Here is a 19,840-nt window from a genome sequence, read left to right on the forward strand (position 1 = left end):
TATAATCCGCGAATCGGCGCTCACGCATCACTATGTCATAACATTCCATTTCGGCGAGTGAAGATGACAGCTTCTGCAGAATCTACTTCATAATATCTCATTTATTTATAGTTTATTTCTTTTTTAATATAAATCATAAGAAAGATGTAACATTTAAGTAACTGGTTAAACATATTCGTATATAACATTTGGTATAAGATAAAATTGCAAGGTTCAAAAAAAGATGCTCTAAAATACATAGAAAAATCGAGTTTTAATTTGAAATACAGTTTCTATTGATTTTTATTGTTTAAATATTATTAATGAAAATATTACAAATTTTTCAATGAAAGAAACATTTTTGTTATCGTTAAATTTTTTGAATTTCCATATGGGAAATGAGAATAAACAAATGTTAAGGTAAAAGTAACAAAACCGTCGTATTGTTAACATAATCTTTATGGTGTATAATAGAAATATAGGTATTTACTGAGTAAAATATGCATCTACAATATACATATCTAACTAGTAGCTAAAAGTTTAGAAACTACTTAACATTATGATATTTCATTTTACGAAAAATACGATATTCACGTCTTTATTACGTTTTATTACATAATTATTGCTGAAAGCGTAATGCTCCATCTCATCACATAATAAGTTATTCAGGTCCTGAACTCTTCGCTGACATTCATCACGACCTCTTTATTGAAATTAAAATAAACTAAGGTAAATACTACCCACATCTAAGCAGACATATAACATTAAAATCTCTGTATGTAATATCGAAATTAAACGATCTGTTTTAGGGCACATGATGTTTTTACAATACATGATGTGTCAATAATACAAAGGAATTTTCAAAATGTTTGTTGTCTGACCAACGTATTTCTGAATAACGATGTTTAACATCAAAGAAATAGATTAAATGCTGCAATCAATGAGCAATTGTTAAGTCAAATAAAATTAAAACTTTTAAGGAACTGATAAACATGCATACTGATTTGTTTAATTTGATATATGTAAGTTTTAGGTAGTGAGTAATGGTCTGTCGACGTCAGCGCCGGCGGGCGCGGCGGGCGCGGCGGTGCCGGCGGCCTGCGCGCGCTGCGAGCTCGCCGCGTCTCCGTTGGACAGCAACGCGACTGTCGCATCAGCCTCGCACAGATCCTCCATCTGCATTCAATAAATAGTTAACGTTCAAGATTATCGCTGTAGTTAATTTATAAATCAATGAAATTATAGTGAATTTCCACAACTTACTTTTTAAGTAGTGAAGATTCACTTACTACGTATTTAAGTATCGGAACAGGGGCACCATGTTACGAATATTTAAGATAATAGACATATTTTACATCATGTGGGTCGCGAGAATTAGAAGTGCCCTATTTAACAATACTATAAACAAGTATTACAAACCACAAATATTCGTCTACATGAATCTAAATAAAATTAAAAGGCAAATTGCCATCTCAAAGAAAATGTTTACTTTGCATTTCGATAGTATCATTAAGTTTACTCTAAATACACACATTATGATTCATTAAAGTTTAAAGTAAATTCGTGAATATCATTACCTTGAAATTCGATTAGTTTAAATTAAAATACGAATAAACGTATGTGTCGGGTGACCTTCACAAAACAGCATCTTTAGAGCTACATATCAAACAGGACTCTATAAATGATATAAAACTAAAGTGAAAGGTATTTGAAAACAACACGTCATATATTGTTCTAGCAAGTAGTCATAGGAAAATCTATTACTAATTCTATAACAAATACAATATAATGGGTTGGATCATGATAAATCTAATTACATATTACACATGTGATTATTTCATATTTAAATCAAATTCGTGATTTTAACACAAAATCAAGAGTTCCATCTTTTGTACTGTTTTAACACAAAAAATCTTCATAATTGTCATTGATGATCCACGTAGATTTGGTTGTAGTTAAGTGGCCACACAACGCGCAGCCTAGCCAGTCAGGCCGACAAATGGAAAATCGGCCTGTCCGGGTAGACTGTACGCCGCGTACCAGTCCATTTGCCTCCATCAAAACATTTACACGCCATGACTAACATCTTCAACTGTAATCTTCTTACATAAGAAATGACATTTTCATAGGCAGTTATCTAACCAATTTCATAAAATAAGGACACGAGGTGGGAATTGGAAAGTACGAACATATTGTCAATACTTCATCATACTTTATCGCATTCCGTAAAGATTAAAATATTTTGATAAAGCTGCAGTCACGGCGTCGTCGGCCGCGTAGATATATTATGTACGTGAGCCCATTATTATTCGTTATAACTTGAGAATATACGTCAAAGTCAAAGGATCTTTGCTCTTTCTTAGTAGCAAAAGCTATAGGAATACATCAATAAAATAAAATAATGTATATTATTTTACGTACCATGGATTTTTCTGGTTCCCCGGTCACGGAGTCTCGTTTTCCTTGCAAGTAATAAGTCATCAACTGCCCCTTGCCTTTGACAGCCACGAGGCCGCGCTGCTCAAAGTAATACCCAAAACACTGAAGAATTTGACAAGTTTCTTCTGTCACCTGTAGTAAAGAAAATGTTATATTAATACATGTAAGGTAAATTAAAACAACATAATAAAGCACACGAAGTGTTAAGGAATACATTTTATAGCTGATATATGAGAAAGATTCACAAAGTAATTTACAAAATTTTCATTACCTACTACTACAGTAAAGAAAATAAATAAATTCTAATAATTATTTGAAAGGAGAGAAAGATTATTCTTTAATGCATCGAGGGACAAAAGTACGTCATCGAATTAGATTTTTTATAATTTGTGCTACAAATGTAAATTACAGCTTCTGAGTACCTGTATACATCCTGCTTTGCCAGTGCTCTCCATTCGAGATGCGACGTTGACGGTATTGCCCCATATGTCATAGTGCGGCTTGCGGGCGCCGATCACACCCGCAGTGATCGGACCATGGTTAACTCCGAGACGTAACACGAAGTGATTGAATGATTGCTCATTGATGGCTGTCAAAACCCTCTGTAGTTCCAGTGCGAATTCGACAAGACACGCGAGATGAGCCCAGCGGACAAGCACACCATCTGATGGCTAAAATTTAAAACGAAACGCCTTGATTATATATTACTTAAATAATTCTTACTTTACTTTTACTTTTTGAATTGAATAACGAACAATGAAAAAAACGATTCAAGTTTACACTAAAATTGAAAATTCTAATACACATCTTGCTTGCTAGATGTCATACTTTAAGTTCCTACCCTATAACAAAAGCCCAACACATTGTTAGTTTGTTACAGAAAAATATTACATCATATTTATCATACTAATATTATAAATGCGAAAGTGTAGATGGATGTTTGTTAGATTTTTGTAGCCTAAACGGTTGAACGGAATTCGATTAAATTTGGCATAGGTATAGAGGATAGTCTGGAAGAACACATAGGTTACTTGCATATGTTTTTTTTAATTTGTGGATGGAGTCGCTAAAGCTACTTTTGCTATAAATATATTTTAACCCTGTAGGCGTCATAACAAAAAAATAAATTCGTCTGTATTATGTTGTACTTAGAGAAGTATATGATAATGGATCCCAGATCAAATCTCATTAAAGTAGTTTGCTCTTTTACCAGGGCTGCCAAGAATAAAATATATAAATACGTATTAGATATGCCCGGTTTCACATACCAGTTTCTAAAATGTTATTAGGTGTCCCTTTGGTTCAGGGTCTCAATAAGTCTAAAGCAAGTTATGAATTTAGGTGACATCTAAAAGTTGATAAAATAGAAAAAAAATCGGCCCTTTAAATGCTACATAAGAGCATCTCTAAATTTAAGGGATGGTTTTCGAAAAACGGCTATTGCAAAATTTTATATGCGCTTTTATATACAATCGTAGGTAAGTAAAAAAGTGGTAAAACAAAACATTTAAATGCAATACTGTGCGAATACTACCGAATGAGAATTTGTAGTCACAAAAATGTTTTTACCTGCAATTGACGAAGGTAAGCATGACGCGAATGTCCTTAGTGTTTTTAAATGGCCTTGAGTTATTTAAAGAAGCACATTAGGCCATTCAATTCGACGATAAACAGGTTGGTAAAACAGATAAAGTGATAAATATACTGGTGCAGTACTTGGACATTACCGGTTTTAAGTTTTACCATGGTTTAGATTTTTGAATGACAAGATAAAATGTAGTATTTTCATGTCATATTCTTTATCAACCTGTCTATTTCTAAATGGAGGGATTTTTTTACGTTATATGCAGTTGTATTAATAATGTATGAGTTTTACAAGAAAAAGCTTTTCCACTTTAGGTAATTGAGAGAACCCGCAACTTTACATTTGGAACAACTTTACAAACCCTAATTCAATATGTGTAGGCGGTTCACAAACTATACTTTCCATTCACAAGTGGAAAAAGACCATTAACGAAGTTCAAACAAGACGGATGATTGGCACTGACGTTCTTAAGCGCTAAGTAAAGTTTATTCTAGCTGCCTCGTCTGTTTGAATACATCAAACATATACTTACCTTTTTCTTGTTGGTTGTTGGTTATTGAAAATAAAATGTTAACTTTTACCCAACTTTAAAAAGAGAACGCCCTAATAAATAAGTTGCAGGCGTAACTTAATGAATTAAGTTTAAACTATAGTATTGCAACATTTAAAAACCAATTTTGGAAAAAATAGCTTTATATAATAGTAATTGTAACTTGCAATTTTTAGACCACCTTGCAGTTACCTATTATTGCTATTATAAGAAAAAGAATCACCTGCATCTGTCGTGTGGGATTTAGGCCTGATGCAGCCATGTATGTGGAACTTATTGTTTTGATTTTTATTATGTCCTTACTGAACTTAGAATCTTCCAGTAACTGAAATGATAAAAATATAGTCGTAATAAAAATAACAATAAAACGAATATATCCACAGGCCAAGGTTTAAAAAGATGATATGCAATTTAATCCTTACCAGGTCAAAGTCAGAGATTACTTCGTTCAAAAACCGCAGACATTCCAGCCCTTGATTGTTCACAGTTTCTTCAGAATAGAACTCTAAAATAGAGTAATACGACTATTTTATATTCATTGACATTGTACAAATAACAATTAGAATAAAAACAAAGATGTGGTAATATTAAAAATCAACTATTACAATTAAAATTAGATGGGTGGGAGTTTTGGATTAATAGTATTGCACGAAAATAAATCTCTCGTCATCAGTCTTCTTAACTGTCTATGGAAGGGTATTCTTCTACCCTGCGTTGTTCTCAGCTATAGAGATGTCATACAAAGAAGAACCTAGAGCGGTGCATATTTGCAAAGTATGAAGTTTTAAATACAGGTAGCGACATCTATCGGAACGCTTTGAAATTATTATATGCTCAATGCATAACACAAAAACCAGTGATCCGTACAACCTACTTATGTACATTATATTTTATGGTACTTACATCTTACACTGTTGGATTACAAGAGCTATATTTACACTAAGAGGTCATCAGTTCGAGTCTCGACTTAATAATAAAGGCACTAAAATAATACACAGGAACATGGAGAATTAAAATATTGCTTTTTAAATATTTCTAGTAGATCTATTTACTATACTAGCTGTAGTCTGCGACTCGTTCCGAATGTATTAAAAAAAAAAACAAAAGGAAGTAGCCTATGTTTTTCCAGAAGTGGAGGATACATCTGTGTCATATTTCTTTGAGATCCGTTTATCTGTTTAGGCTACAAACTCTAACAAAACCTGCGTATTTACAATATTGGTAATAACGGAGACATACTTAACAATTACACAAATTTCTTCCGTTACTTCGTAACTCTCTCTATTTCTTCTTTGTTAAACAAAATTAGCATGTAGAAAAACCAACATATAACAATTAAAAAAGTATATAGAGAGAAAATAATTCAATAGATCCTTTATGATTAAATATTTTTTTCCATTTATCCTTTATTGGTACGATTTTCTTCATACATACGTTTCTTAATACATTCAGAGATGTCTAGTTACGTATGTTTCTAGGTAGACAGATAATGTTCGTATAAGGTAAAATCGTCTTTATACATCGTAACCTTGTTAAAAGAAGGATTTAAGTCTCGTGTCACCTTAGTATTACGTTAATTAAACCCTTTTCCAATTACGTTGCAATACGTTTTATATATAAAACATTATTCATACAACTTGTTTTCTGAACAAAGATGCGTTGATTAGCATAGCATTTAGAAGCGCTGCACTAACAATGCGTTAACGTTGGTCATACTTCAACTTTATTGACGTACAAATAAAAATACAGTTATCTTTAGAAAGTAAATGAGTTTTATTAATAGAATCTTATTAGTTTAGTGATGTGACGATAATGTGTGCACCTATGTTAGGACTATGAATACTGCAACGTCATTATGATGCCTAATTATATTACCTTGCCGACCCTACAGTCGGTACACACTTATTCAAAGGATGATGATTTTCTAAATTAACAGAAAAGACCGCTGTCAATAATGAGTAATCGTGTATAAAGTTTTTTTGCTGAGATTTATCAATAAATTATTTGTAATCTAAATGCGTTTGAACGTAACGCAAATAAGTGTGATTCATCCCTAGGTAAAACTTCTTTGTCCTCAGAGACCATATTAATATTTGCATGAAGATAAAAAATGTTGCCAAGAACGATAAAATATATTTTTATCTAAAAATAAGAATTTTTATTACAATCAATGATAATATGCGAACATTGTTAATTTTTAATTAAACCTTTTTTCGTATAAGATCAATATTTTAAAATTTTCGTAATACATGTATTATCTTTGGGTAGAGATCTTTTGTGTCTCCAACAGTGATCTTAAATTGAGGACAGAAAGGACACAAATTTCTGTGTAAAATAGAGTGGCGCTAATTATATTTATAAGATTAAAGTACGATTTCAAGACAACACACAAAAAAATCAAAATTGTATTTGCACATTACATAATGCAATTCATACTTCATACTAATATAAAAATGCGAAAGTTTAGATGGATGGATGTTTGTTGGAGTTTGTAGCTTATACGGCTGAACGGATCTAGATGAAATTTCCCGTAGTTGTAGAGGATAGTATGGAAAAACACATAGGTTACTTGATTTTGTGTTTTGTAATTTCACATGGACGAAGTCGCAGACGAAAGCTAGTAGCACATGAATAAAGGTAATACAGTGGGTTGGTAGTAGGGGTCGGATGTACCTGAGAAGTTGGGCATGGAGGCGAAGAGCACGCCGACTTCGGCGTAGCTCTGGCTGTAGAGGTCGCGGTGGTGGTGGCGCGCGCCCATGAAGTGGCTGGCGACGTGCGGCGGCAGCACGTTGTGCACCAGCGCCTGGTTGCGGCGCCGCAGCTCGCTCGCCTGCTCCGCCTGCGCGCGCATGCGCTCCCCGCGCGAGTGCCGCGCGCGCTCCAGCGACTCACTCTACCGGAACATAAGGCAATTTATAACAAATTGCATATTCAATGTATTTTCCATAAAAACCTAATGTACATCGTCAACAAAATCATCTCATCAAAATTTGAAACATCAATGAGTATTTTACATATAACTATGAAGTCTCTAAAACCATTTTTGAATTAAATATTGTTCTAAAGTATCTAAACACTTTATAATTTTATAATTTATTATTAATATAATATATAAATGAAATATTGCCAACGGAATAAACATTAAATCAAAATGATCTGTCATCTAAAAGTCTCGGAGATTAATTATATAATGTGCTAATACGAGTATATGTTAAATTAACAAAATACAACTCACGTAACGATTATATACCAGAAGTGCTATCACTAAGATGAATAACATGACGATGTGTCTGACACTGTGCAGGTGCGTCCTGCAACAACAAACATCACATTTTAAAAATCATGGTTCAAACAATAGATGCACAGATACATCAATGTAACCTGACATAGCATACAATACGTTAAAGCCAAGACCATTGAAAATATTACATGCGGCACAGCTTCGGCGAAACAAACATTTTTTTTATAATATAAGGTGGCAAGTTTCCTCTTCAGAAATGGGTGGAAAGGGAAAGGGACTAAAGTTAGGCCTCCGGCACCACACTCATCAGATGAAATGCGGAATTGCTTTCACTTCACGCCTGTTTTCTGTGTGGTCGTGGTAGTGCACCGGGCGCGTTTCGTGCAAAGATGTTAAAGCGGGCTCTACCACTGTCAAACATTTAGAGATGACCTTTATGTTTTTTGTGAATATATATTCTGAGTATATTTTAAGAAATGTTTTGGCATTATGTAGCGTAGATTTGAGTATATATAATTTGAAATGAATATTTTAATCTCAGTAGGTGGTATTATGTGATTATAAAAAATTAATACAAGTTTAAAATTTTGCAACATTCCATGTGTTAAAGAAACAAGTTTCAATAAACCTTTGCTATTTTCAAGCAATGATGCTGTGAGGATAGAAATGCAAATTGCAAAATCGCCTGTCATAACCTCAAACCTGCGAGACTGCAGATTACATAAACGTCGCCGCGAATACATTGCTCAATATACTAGCTCTGAACCTATTGTACGTTACAAATTAATTATTCCCATAAAGCAATACTAACACAACATAATTATGTTAATTAAATCATGTGGATTTTCGTAAATTCAAGTGGATAAATACATTATTTGATTATCTGTCTTTATTCGCCTTTTATTTACACTAACAATTTTCGATATCGGTTGATAACGCGAGAACCCTCTTATTAACTTATTACGTATAGATATTTGAATAACAGTAGCATTCAACAACGTTAATAAACTATTTTTCTTTTTGTTGTTAAATGCTAAGACATTTAAAAACAATGTATGCAAACATAATAAATTCAGCAAGGATACTCGTACTCGTATAACATTTTTATAACTCGTATAACAAATACAAAAGCAATTGAAAGAGTTGATTACGGTACGCTATTAAAAGCAGTTATAAAATATGTGTCAAACAACCGTAACAATAAGTTGTATCAACAATCATAGTTCGGCAATTTCAATTACTATTGTCACTATGCGACTTTTTACTTTTACTTTACACACGAATATCTTTATACAATAGATGAGGAAAGAAATAATTGAATTTATTATGCCACGACATGAGTCTCTGTTGCTTTAAATAGGCGTGAATTTTGTCGCAATTATTGTTGATGTGTACTTTCCTTACCGTAGCCCATACATTGCATTTCTACAACAAATCAAGCCACACAGCAAATTAACTCATAAGTTATCTATTAATATGAGTCATAACCCTAAGCTTCAACGCATAAACAAAAGACGAATAGATCTCATTTTAATGCGTCATACCTAAGCGACTTCAAAGTAAAATAGGTGACACAGTCGTACTTTTATCACGGGCAATAATACCATATTTATGAAATATCTTCATTGCCTTAAGAGGAGGAGGAGGGTATACTAATCATTATTAAAGACATAAATCAATGATGTACTTACAGCACATAGAGGAGTTGATCGGGGTGTGTGGTGTTGGCGTGCAGGGAGTGGTAAGGGTCGCGGGCGCGGAGGCGCGGGGCGAGCAGGTCGGGCGCGTAGAGCGCGGGCAGCGCGTGCAGCAGCGCCAGCGCCACCAGGTACGCGGAGCGCAGCGCGCCGCCCGCCACCGCCGGCCACAGCACGCAGCACGCCGCGCCCGCGCCCAGCTACGTAAAAAATTAAGTATTTTCAAACCCACAAAGATAAAAGGGATATACTTTCGTCTCGTCTTGAGACTGATATGTCAACATATTCAATTTAAACTTCATTCTATATAAATTAATCAGACTAATATCATAAATGGGAAAGTTTAGATGGACGAACGGGTGGATGTTTGTTGGTATTTGTAGCCTAAACAGCTAAACTAATCTCGATGAAATCTGGCATAGATATAGATGATAGTCTGGAGGAACACATAGGCTACTTCATTTTTTTATTCCATGCAGACGTTGTTGCGGGCAAAAGCTAGTATTCTTATATTAATAAAAACGATTATGGAATTCATTTAATACTGCACGGAGTGTTTTAAAGTGCATACATATCTGTTGAGTGTAAGTGTCTACTTAATTATAATGATACAAGTGAAAAGTGTTAAGTTACATGGTAATAGTAAGTGGGATGCATGCAGCGGCGCGCCCCGCCGCGCGCCGGCGCCTCCTCCCGCAGCCCGTCCGCGGACAGCGCGCTGTCGAAATCTCCGCAGATCACCTTTGAAACATGTCGACATACCATTAACAGACCGGACACACTTCACACAAACAATAAATCCAATAAATAATATATTTATACAAATATTTTGAAATGATGAAAATTAGTGTTAGCTACATTTTTTGTAAAGCTTATGTGTTAAATGTAACCGTGTAAAGCTCTCTACAACAAATTACAATATGTAAACTGCAACATTGTGTGAATAAATGAGATAAGGAAATTCATAAAGTTGCGATCACCGATGCCCAAAACATTCATGGTATCGAAACTGCTGCGAACGAAAAACTGTTACTTTTGATCTACAAATAATAAAGTAAAAACCCAAATCAAATTATTCGAAAATACACCGGTGACGCGCGTATATTTCACAAGGTTGTTAAAAGCCAATAGTTCCACGAAAAACCGAATGGATGCTTTTGTAAAATGCAGTTTCGGGTTCTTGCGACTGCATGTTCGAAAACTGGTGCCTATCATAGGATAGATTTTGTAGTAGACTGTATGTATGAACTTTATTAGGCAAATAGAGGAATTAAAAACGGGATATAAAAAAAAATCTGCCTCAATGCATTTGAATTTACATTGTAATTAATAATGAATATAAGTGTTAAGCATTAAATTTTTAAAATTAAAAACATTAAAAATTAAAGCAAAACAAGCGGGCAAAGAAGGGCACAACTAGTGGAGGTTATAGCACAGCACAGGAGAGTTTGTTTGCTTACATACCATGGTGGCAACATTTGCGGATATCAACATCGTGACGTTGAACATGCAGCATGTTAACTTCCACATCGGGCTCATTGTTCTTTTCTAGAACAAAGTCAAAATAAAACATGATTTACTCTCTTCAATATAGTGCAGTTCATTAACAATTCGACTTATATCTTACTGCGATAAGCAGGTGCGTTGTTGAGAGTTCAATTGGAAAGTTTGGTCATAAAAAGAAAACCCACCTTTCACCTTGATTTTAGAAACTTTTCTATTTGAATATATCTATCACGTTACTCTCTTAACGACGTTTACTCTTTACGTGTCACATTCGTATCAGAGTAAAATATTCAAGTTAGCTTAATTATTTATGATGCACTAGCTTTCGCCCGCGACTCCGATCGCGTTAAATAAAAAAAACAAATGTGAATAGCCTATGTGTTCTTCCAGATTATCTTCAACATCTGTACCAAATTTACGAAATCCGTTTACAGCCGTTTAGGTCACAAACTCTAACTAACATCTATCTATCCATCCATCAAAACTTTCGCATTTATAATGTTAACTAGTATGATTAGTATGAAGTATGATAATTACCTACTTCATCTCAAAAGTATAAAAAATCGCCATGTTCTTTTGCAATTAACTTAGTTTTGTAGTTACTACGAGGAAGACGGTATTGTATTTTTAAATGAAATACGTTTTCTATAACAATATTTAGTTAACCTTAAATTGTGTGTATTTGTAGCAGGCGTAGTAGAGGACATTGACGAGGCCGATCTCGAGCTCGAGGGCGAGGTAGATGGCGTGCAGCGACCAGGCGGGCGGCGCGGCGACGCTGCACACGGCGGCCACGGCCGGCAGCAGCGCCAGCGGGGGCGCCACCGCCGCCAGCGGGCACTCGTCCTTGCGGTGCGCGAACGCTGACTCCGTCTCGACGGACTTGAACGTGAGGCAAACGGTGGTCGCGTCCGCTAGCTCTCTACAATAACGCATCATCACAAATCAAGCTAATACAATGTGAAATATGTTCCATAGATGTTTGCAGACTGAACAACAACAGAGAAACATAATTAATTAATAAGAAATTAGGAATCGGTTACAGTCTCGTTATAGACATGATCTCACTAAACGATCAGATGATACAGCAATAAAGATAAATGACCTTAACTGATACAAGATCAAGGCGCATGAAAAAAGCAAAGAGATATAATTTCAGCAATTATAAATATACAGCCTAAAATGAAAGTCTTTTATTATAGAAATGGACTTACTTATCATCATCTCTATTAACGAGTTCTTCTTCTAGCATGGCGAGTATTTTTGATTCCTCGTTGTCTTTGCTCTCGTCTTGCGGCGATAGAACCTACGGATAATGTACGAAGCGTTTCCATGTAATTGAGCAGCAACAAATTTCTATTAATGCTTTCGGTGTAGCAGACTTAAAAATTACTAGATGGACACTGGAATGAATGGCATCACTTTTCAAGCGGATGATATTTATACACTAACTAACAAGGCTATATTGAATTCAAAATTGTTACCGTACCGACAGTTTTATATTGAGACTTAAATCAATAGTACGCAGGTGAACCGAGATAGTTATATCGGGTACTTACAGAGTCGTCGTCGTCATCCCGGAGGTCTGACAGCGTGTCGGCGCTGTCGCTCGCCTCCACTCCCTCGCCGTCTACTACAGTTCTGTCTTCCGAAACAACAACGCCACTGCCAACGCCACTGCCACCGCCACCACCGCCGCCGCCACCGCTCTGAAACTGTATTTGGAATGAAAACTAGTAAGTTATAATGTAAATAATATTATTTCAAATTATTAGAACCCACGATAAAAGGAGCCAAAAAACAAAGGGGTGAAGTCAGTTATGATTGTTGGTTTTAAAATAAACGAATTATTACTTTTTTTTTTCAATTATATTCACTTACTGGCTTAAGGACTCGCACAATGAAATACGTTTTAATGCCGGCCTGACGTAACATTTCCTCGCGCCGCTCCCCATACGCAGGCTCCACTTCAAACTCATCATTGAGAAAGCTCAACGTCATCTCAGATACGTGCACGCGTCTGTAATGGATCAATTATCAACATATTACTGTAACTAGCACTCTGAAATATTAAATAGATGAACCAACTAGTGAAGTACTGTTAAAAATCATTTAAAACTCCAATTAGCTCGCAAAATCTGCTGACAAGGTCATTCTATTCAGCTGTAAGTAAAAGGTCAACTTTAGAGTGATTCTTTTAATTATCAAACTTAATGATGTTATACATATATACAGCACTCAGATTACTGAAGTGAACAAAGATACCCTAGATGACTTCTTATCTCGTATATGTACAATGATACCTGCGAGTAAGTGCCTTAGTTGTGTTAGAGCTTCAGAAAATTTCTTAATTCACTCAGTGAAAAAAATCGAACTCTTTCTTTAAAACTCGTAGAGTTTTTAGATCAATATGTCCGAAATAAAATTGTCAATAAATAAATAACAAAAAATTTCATAAACAGTTTTATGTAGGTAATGTTCATTGAGATGAAGGCTTTTCTTTGTCCAATATTCAAGTATCCGATTTGTTATTCATGATAACGCAAGCTGCGATTGGATGCGCAAGGCGGGATCGATAGTTAGAGTGGAGGGACTTAGCGGGAGCCAGGCTACGGCCGCCGCCGGCTTCAGGAAACTTATCGAACATATACTGCCTACAAATAAATGAAATCCCTTAACATACGCATAATCAGTATTCCGAAATGCGAATTATTAAATTAATAAATAAAACTTTGTAAAAACCTATTTCCACATCTTTTGTAACGTTTTCGTAAACAAAGAAGATAAGCTTGAAACGATTTGAAATAAAAAACGACAGCTTTATATCTCTTACAAATAAACGTTAGGCGTAAAGTTGCATTTCTCTGCTACACCACTTAGCATAATTAACATGTTTGAGACAAATTATTTCTATACACATTAGTTTTCAGCTCTTATTTATACGAATGAGAAATTTGTTTAAGTAACAAAAAATCGAAAACTACAAAACAGTTATAATAAATACTTTAGTAATTGTTATTTGTGGGTATACAAATAGCAACAACTGTTGCTATCCCCATGTCAGTTTTTACGTTTGTTTACGTAATAAATAAAATAAATGAAATTGTAGACTAAAAATAATACAAGCTTAATTACACTGCGTTGCTTCACGTACTCATAAATTTTCCCAAGTTCTCATAAACATGCCAATACGCAAAGCCCGTAGAGAATAATTTGTTAGGGCTGGAATACGGTCAAGGCCTAAAATAAGGTCATCATTTCAAGCTTTAATAATAAAATTAAAGCAATTTTGCATCACAAATATCTGACGCAATATAACCTCATACAGATGCTTTTTCCGAAAAAAACATAATAATAGTGCTCTATTAATGTATTTTAAAACGTGAATATTCCTTATCAGTCGTGTATAAAATTAAATTAAATATTTGCTTTTACAAGAAAATATAAAAGATCAGCGCTACCTAAAAGAATATAGGTTTTGAGGCCAAGTTTAAAATTGTCTTTTGCACGTCGCCCTCTTCAACGCGAGACATCGATCCGCCAAGTACTAACTAGATAGGCTTTGCAAGCGCTTTGTGGCAAACAGTGTGTTGTAGATTTCACAAATAATGTATCAAAATTACATCACAAAAACATTTCCATTAGTGAAACTTATTAATAACATTGAATACTAGAAGCAAATACAACATGAAACTAAAATACATGATATTTAAATTTTCTATAAACACGTGTAATCTATATTTAGAGTTATGATAATAATAAATTAGCTTTCCCTTCCACAAGTCTATTATCGATCTGGATTTTATCTGTCTATGTAGGGGGTAAAAATAAATTAAGAATTTGTTGAACTCACGTAACATTAGCTATTCTAAAAGATGAACAGAAATCTATGTCTTTAAGTTCTATAAATATTTTATAATCCAAATTATTTGACACTTGATCCAAAAATTATAGAAAAAATTCTTTTAAAATTACTAGTAACTTAAGTAATTAACTATCCTTCCCTGGCGTTAAGATACAAGTTATTTTGAATTGGACATTATTTTGACAAATTTCATCGGGTTCCGACTGTCTGAAATAATTACAACAACTGTGTTTTAGGAATTGTTCTAAATTAAGGAATTAATTACCCGGCCATTCCACTGCTCTCCATCTTATTGGCAAGTTCGACATCGCGCGAGTAGACGTCGAACTGCCACTGCCTCTGACCCAGGACCCCGGCTAGCACCGCTCCGGTGTGAATACCCACTCGCATGTCCACCGGCGAGTTCGTTATTTGTTGTACATATCTGAATAACGTTACATAAGTTAAAATTCACTTCTTCTAAAATCCTTAAGGATTAAAAGAAGCCATGGCTAGGAATACTATCAAGTACTTTAAATTAAAATAGATTTAGTCATTTTGTTCTTAATTGTACCTTTTTGTACGATTTTTCCATTACATATTACATTATATATGTACTTACAAACTATCGCGAAAATGCTAACATTTTAAAGAAAATCAAAGTCTTTATATCATACGTTAGGATGTCGAATAATTAAAACTATTATTATAGTGTTTTGACAAAGATATAAAAAAAACTCACTTTATCGCTTTGACCATAGACAATCCCATGTGAACACAAAGCACCGCATGATCAGGCCGCTCCAGCGGTGCGCCGCTAATGCAATAGTAGCAATCTCCAAGGATTTTAATTCGCAGTTGATTGTATTTCTTTAAATGAAATAAATATATAAATCAACATTTGCAAAAATGGTTATAAAAGGTAATAATTAATTTGTTAATTGAGACTTTACCACATACCTCAGCGAGTCGATCAAATCGCGCAAATAGCTCATTTAAAATTGCTACAAGATCTTGAGCTGAATATGTAGAGGAAATTGCGGTGAAGCCCACTATGTCAGCGTAAAGTATGCTGCCATCAAAAAGAAACATATCACAATATATAAGTCAAGGCCACGACAGTTACTAATAATGATAAAAATTACTAACCTAACATTTTCGTGCCGTGACATGTAAATCTTTTTAAATTGCGTGTCGATAAGTCCTAATTCCTGTCTCATTTGAACGGCGACGTGTTCGGGAAGAACTGACAGCAACAGTCTTTCCTAAAGCAGTGATTATAATAAAAGTTACATTTATGTTAATCTTACATATTTTTGCATATAATAATTATATTCGAACCTGTTCTTTACTTTGTTGTTCGATCGTGAGTTTATCGCGTAAGCTTCGTTTTGTTTCCTGGAAAGAACTTCTTTGTTGGCGTTCGCCAACAATATATGCGACTCCACCCAAAATCGTAACACCCACCAGTAAGGCACCATTTGCTAATTCCTGGGTAAATTACACCGCGTTAGATTAATAAACACTTGATTGTAATTTCAAGTATTTAATAATCGATTGTCTTACGTACCTGATTAAAAAAGTCTTCAGGTAGCCTCTTTTCCATCGTCATCGCCAGGTAATACTGAACTAGGAGATATCCCGATAATGAGAGCAAACTATATAGTAAAAGTATCACATAATGAAAAGGTAACGTGGCAATAGTGAAAAATTGCAAGACGGCAGCCCATCCGAGTAACTCGTTGTAGGAATCTCCAGTGCGCCTGGACACACTCATCAGGAGTTGTGCCCATATGACAAGCCATGCAATGTGATTTAACACGTAACGTGCTCGTCGAGCGATCGCATAGATTACAATAAGAACTACATTGATTGTTAACCCGATGAGTACGGAATTATAAGCGAAGTATAAGTTGCTCTCGCCGGGGATGATCGCAGCAAAAATTTGGAATAACAATCCGGTACCAAGCAGCCGTAGTACCGCCCGTTGCCTTTGCCACTCCGTGTAGGCCTGATACAGTTTCTCCTCTGATAAGTCTGTGAACCTCCATGGTGGCACCAAACACACCCAGCATGTGTTTTTATTCAAAGATTGCGCCTGCATTGTCTTCTCCATGTCTATTAAAACCTGTCCATTTTCACTTTTAGTAGCTTTATTTTATGTCAACAATTTTTCAATGCTTCTCTATATACTCTTCGAGGAAACGCTGGAAAGAAAATTATTTTATTTTTACGAATACTTTTGTATGTACTTTAGTATACTTATTTTTTTATTTTTCTGCACTTGTCATTTTATTATACTTTATCAAAGAAGCTTCACACACTGAGTTTACACTTATGATGTTGGTTAACATTGATTGAACGTAAATAGATTTATTTTCGAAAACATTTATCTGAAAAGTTTAAAAAATGTTGATCTACTATCGCGTTATAACGTAACTAATGTAATATTACAATGCTAAACGACATTGCGTTTGTCGACCGAACTTTACTAGTGCTCATGTGTTTAGTAGTAATGAAAAGAATATGAAGCGGTGACTTTCCGCTAGCGACCGGCTGATCGAGGACGTCTGTGTAATGAATAAATTACACGCTGAAACATTGTTCCGATGTCAGTTCATTAACGAAGTCGTCTAAAGGCATGGAGAACGCATGTTTTCGTACACAGATGGTCTCAAACTGACCACTAGTGACATCGACATCGCTAATTCCCGCGCTGACGATCGTTACACCTGATGGATGACGCGACAGTAACGTGACCGTGAATTCGCTTCGTAAACTACATGTTTTTCTTTTCACATCGTTAACTCATGGACATCGTTAGGAAAATGTAAAATAGTCTTCTGTTACAATTAGAGTGTGACTTTAAATAAAATGTTAAACATGTTTTTAAGTTAAAAATGTAAATTAGACAAAGATATATGTAAGTTATGGAATTAAATATGTTTTCTAAGTAATACATTTTAGTTTAATTTATCAACAAGGTGGAATTTAACTCTTGGGTCTCTGGTTTGAGTGCTCCAACCTACTAAAGGTTTTCGACCTACCTCAGACTAAATAATAATCTAAGAAAAAACTGAGTAGGGATAGTAAAGCCAATTTCAAAATAATAATTTTAATAGTTACGTGTAAAATAAATAATACAGATAATGGTGTCATTAAAATTAAAATGTAGATTTAGTCACTTCAAGTATTTCGAAACAACAAGGCCAGATGGCTCTATTCTCAGGATCGCTATGAATGTGTCCTAAAAACTGTAGTTTAACGTTTGTTAATACAAATCTAATTAAACCCCATAGGATAGAGTAATATAGATTTAATTTAAATTGGGCTTATTTGCTACGAACAATGCTTTAGTTTTTAAATGGATTTCAGGTGAAAACTAACACTTTTGTTATTTAAACTGTAAAAACAATTAGTTATAACATTAGACTCGTTAAACAACCATGAAAATAATCACATAAATAATTAATATAAAATATTTATCGTATACTATACTATCATAAAATTGTCCAAGGTCCTGTAAGTTATTATCAAGGCCAAATCTTAGATATCTCCTTCATTCAACAAATAAATGTACCTAATAATTTATAAATTGTAATACAATTGTCCGAATGGCAGGTAAAAAATCAAAAAATATTACAAATTTACAGTATCTACTAAGTATATTTTTAAAATGGGAAACTTTGAATAACAAGTTCGTTTTCTTTTCAACAAAAAGTAGTGTTACAGTTTTTTTATCGAACAATTAAATGTCAACATTAACTATAAAACCATACAAGCTTTTTATGTTTTAATATGTCACGCCAAATCATTTTAAAAAATAATAATTTTGTAATCAATTTGATGTTCATGTTTATACGGGTTCCAAGTGACATACATACAATTCGTGGGCTACTTCTATCAAATTCTACAAAGTCATAATAATTAAAATTACGAATTTAAGCTTTTTCAGCTACCATTTAATTTATTTTGTCATTTTTTACTAGTCAGTCTTGTAACACTTGAATCAGATACAAGCGCCACTTCGACTCGAGGAATATTACTTTGTATAACGTGCCTGAAACACAAAATCGATTGGTCGAATGCGGTCACTTTTTCAGAAACTTTTGTATTTTAGCATTCATTTATGATTTATGCTTTAATAGTTTAAAGATCATTTTTTTAAATATCTATCTTAAATAATTTTTAATAATTTATTATTCATACCTTTATTAGATGACGAAAACTCATTAACATTAACGATTTATAGAACAATGTTTCCCGCCGAAATTATAATGATGTAAGTAATTTTCATAAGACTTCAGTATTGACCGATATTTTTAAGCACAAAGAGATCTTTTGAGGGTATATTGATGTTAAATTTCGTTGTACTGATTGAAAACAGTTTATGTATTTCAGATGGGTTTTTGATAAAAAAAATTTAGGATACTATTGAACGAGTCGATGGTGACAGGGTATGGCGCGGCGCGGGGACGGTGCGCGCACGTGGCCGCGCGCGACTGCCGCGGCCGCCGCCCTCCGAACCCGGCCCGCGCCCCGCGCCCTCACGCCCGCTCCCGCCGGCTGCTCCCGCCCGGACACCCGCTGCCTTGCACACCATCTATTACATCGATTCTCTCCACATTTCACTAAATGTTAAATGAAACAATGTCCCGCTACCATTTCCTACAAATTTTCCCATCCCTTAACAACTACATACGGCAATTTCTTATGCAGAAGCAAATATTCCTACTAACATTTTCAATTTGAGTTCAGGGATGAAACTAGAAAGTAGGTCATTTCCTGATTTCATTTTGCTGCGACGACGCTATCAGAACGTAATGGCACTGTAATCGCATCAGGTCCGGGCGCGCAAATTGCACAGAGTTAACTTTTATCGCTAAACGATGATGAAGTCCCCTTAGCGTTAGTTTATCATCGATAAACACTGCATCAGGAACATGTTTCTTGAAATTCATATACTTAATAATTTTTCATTATCAAATGGGTATAA

The 19,840-nt window shown here is 34.6% G+C and overlaps 1 protein-coding gene across 1 annotated transcript; it reads right to left on the reverse strand.

The window, feature by feature from the left end:
• Positions 1–420: 420 nt before the first annotated feature.
• LOC106099456 (adenylate cyclase type 3) lies at positions 421–19,324 on the reverse strand. Its single transcript, XM_013278014.1, has 21 exons — positions 19,054–19,324; positions 16,415–17,051; positions 16,186–16,335; positions 15,994–16,109; positions 15,805–15,916; positions 15,587–15,714; positions 15,131–15,289; positions 12,882–13,020; positions 12,560–12,715; positions 12,215–12,306; positions 11,667–11,922; positions 10,959–11,042; positions 10,128–10,235; positions 9,489–9,694; positions 7,792–7,867; positions 7,227–7,449; positions 4,976–5,058; positions 4,777–4,878; positions 2,841–3,089; positions 2,401–2,550; positions 421–1,155 (listed from the first exon to the last, which is right to left on the reverse strand). Exons 2-21 carry the CDS (start codon positions 16,958–16,960, stop codon positions 1,009–1,011), a joined length of 3,282 nt encoding a protein of 1,093 aa, XP_013133468.1. The 5' UTR covers positions 16,961–17,051; positions 19,054–19,324; the 3' UTR covers positions 421–1,008.
• Positions 19,325–19,840: the final 516 nt, after the last annotated feature.

This window comes from Papilio polytes, unplaced genomic scaffold (assembly GCF_000836215.1).
Source record: "Papilio polytes unplaced genomic scaffold, Ppol_1.0 DF824102.1, whole genome shotgun sequence".
Lineage (NCBI taxonomy): Eukaryota > Metazoa > Arthropoda > Insecta > Lepidoptera > Papilionidae > Papilio > Papilio polytes.

Coding starts and splice junctions, on each gene's coding strand:
- LOC106099456 (XM_013278014.1), bottom strand. CDS start 16,960: ATGGAGAAGACAATGCAGGCGCAATCTTTGAATAAAAACACATGCTGG. Junction 16,110..16,185: donor AACAACAAAGTAAAGAACAG/GTTCGAATATAA, acceptor TCACTGCTTTAG/GAAAGACTGTTGCTGTCAGT. Junction 5,059..7,226: donor CTCCATGCCCAACTTCTCAG/GTACATCCGACC, acceptor ACTCTATTTTAG/AGTTCTATTCTGAAGAAACT.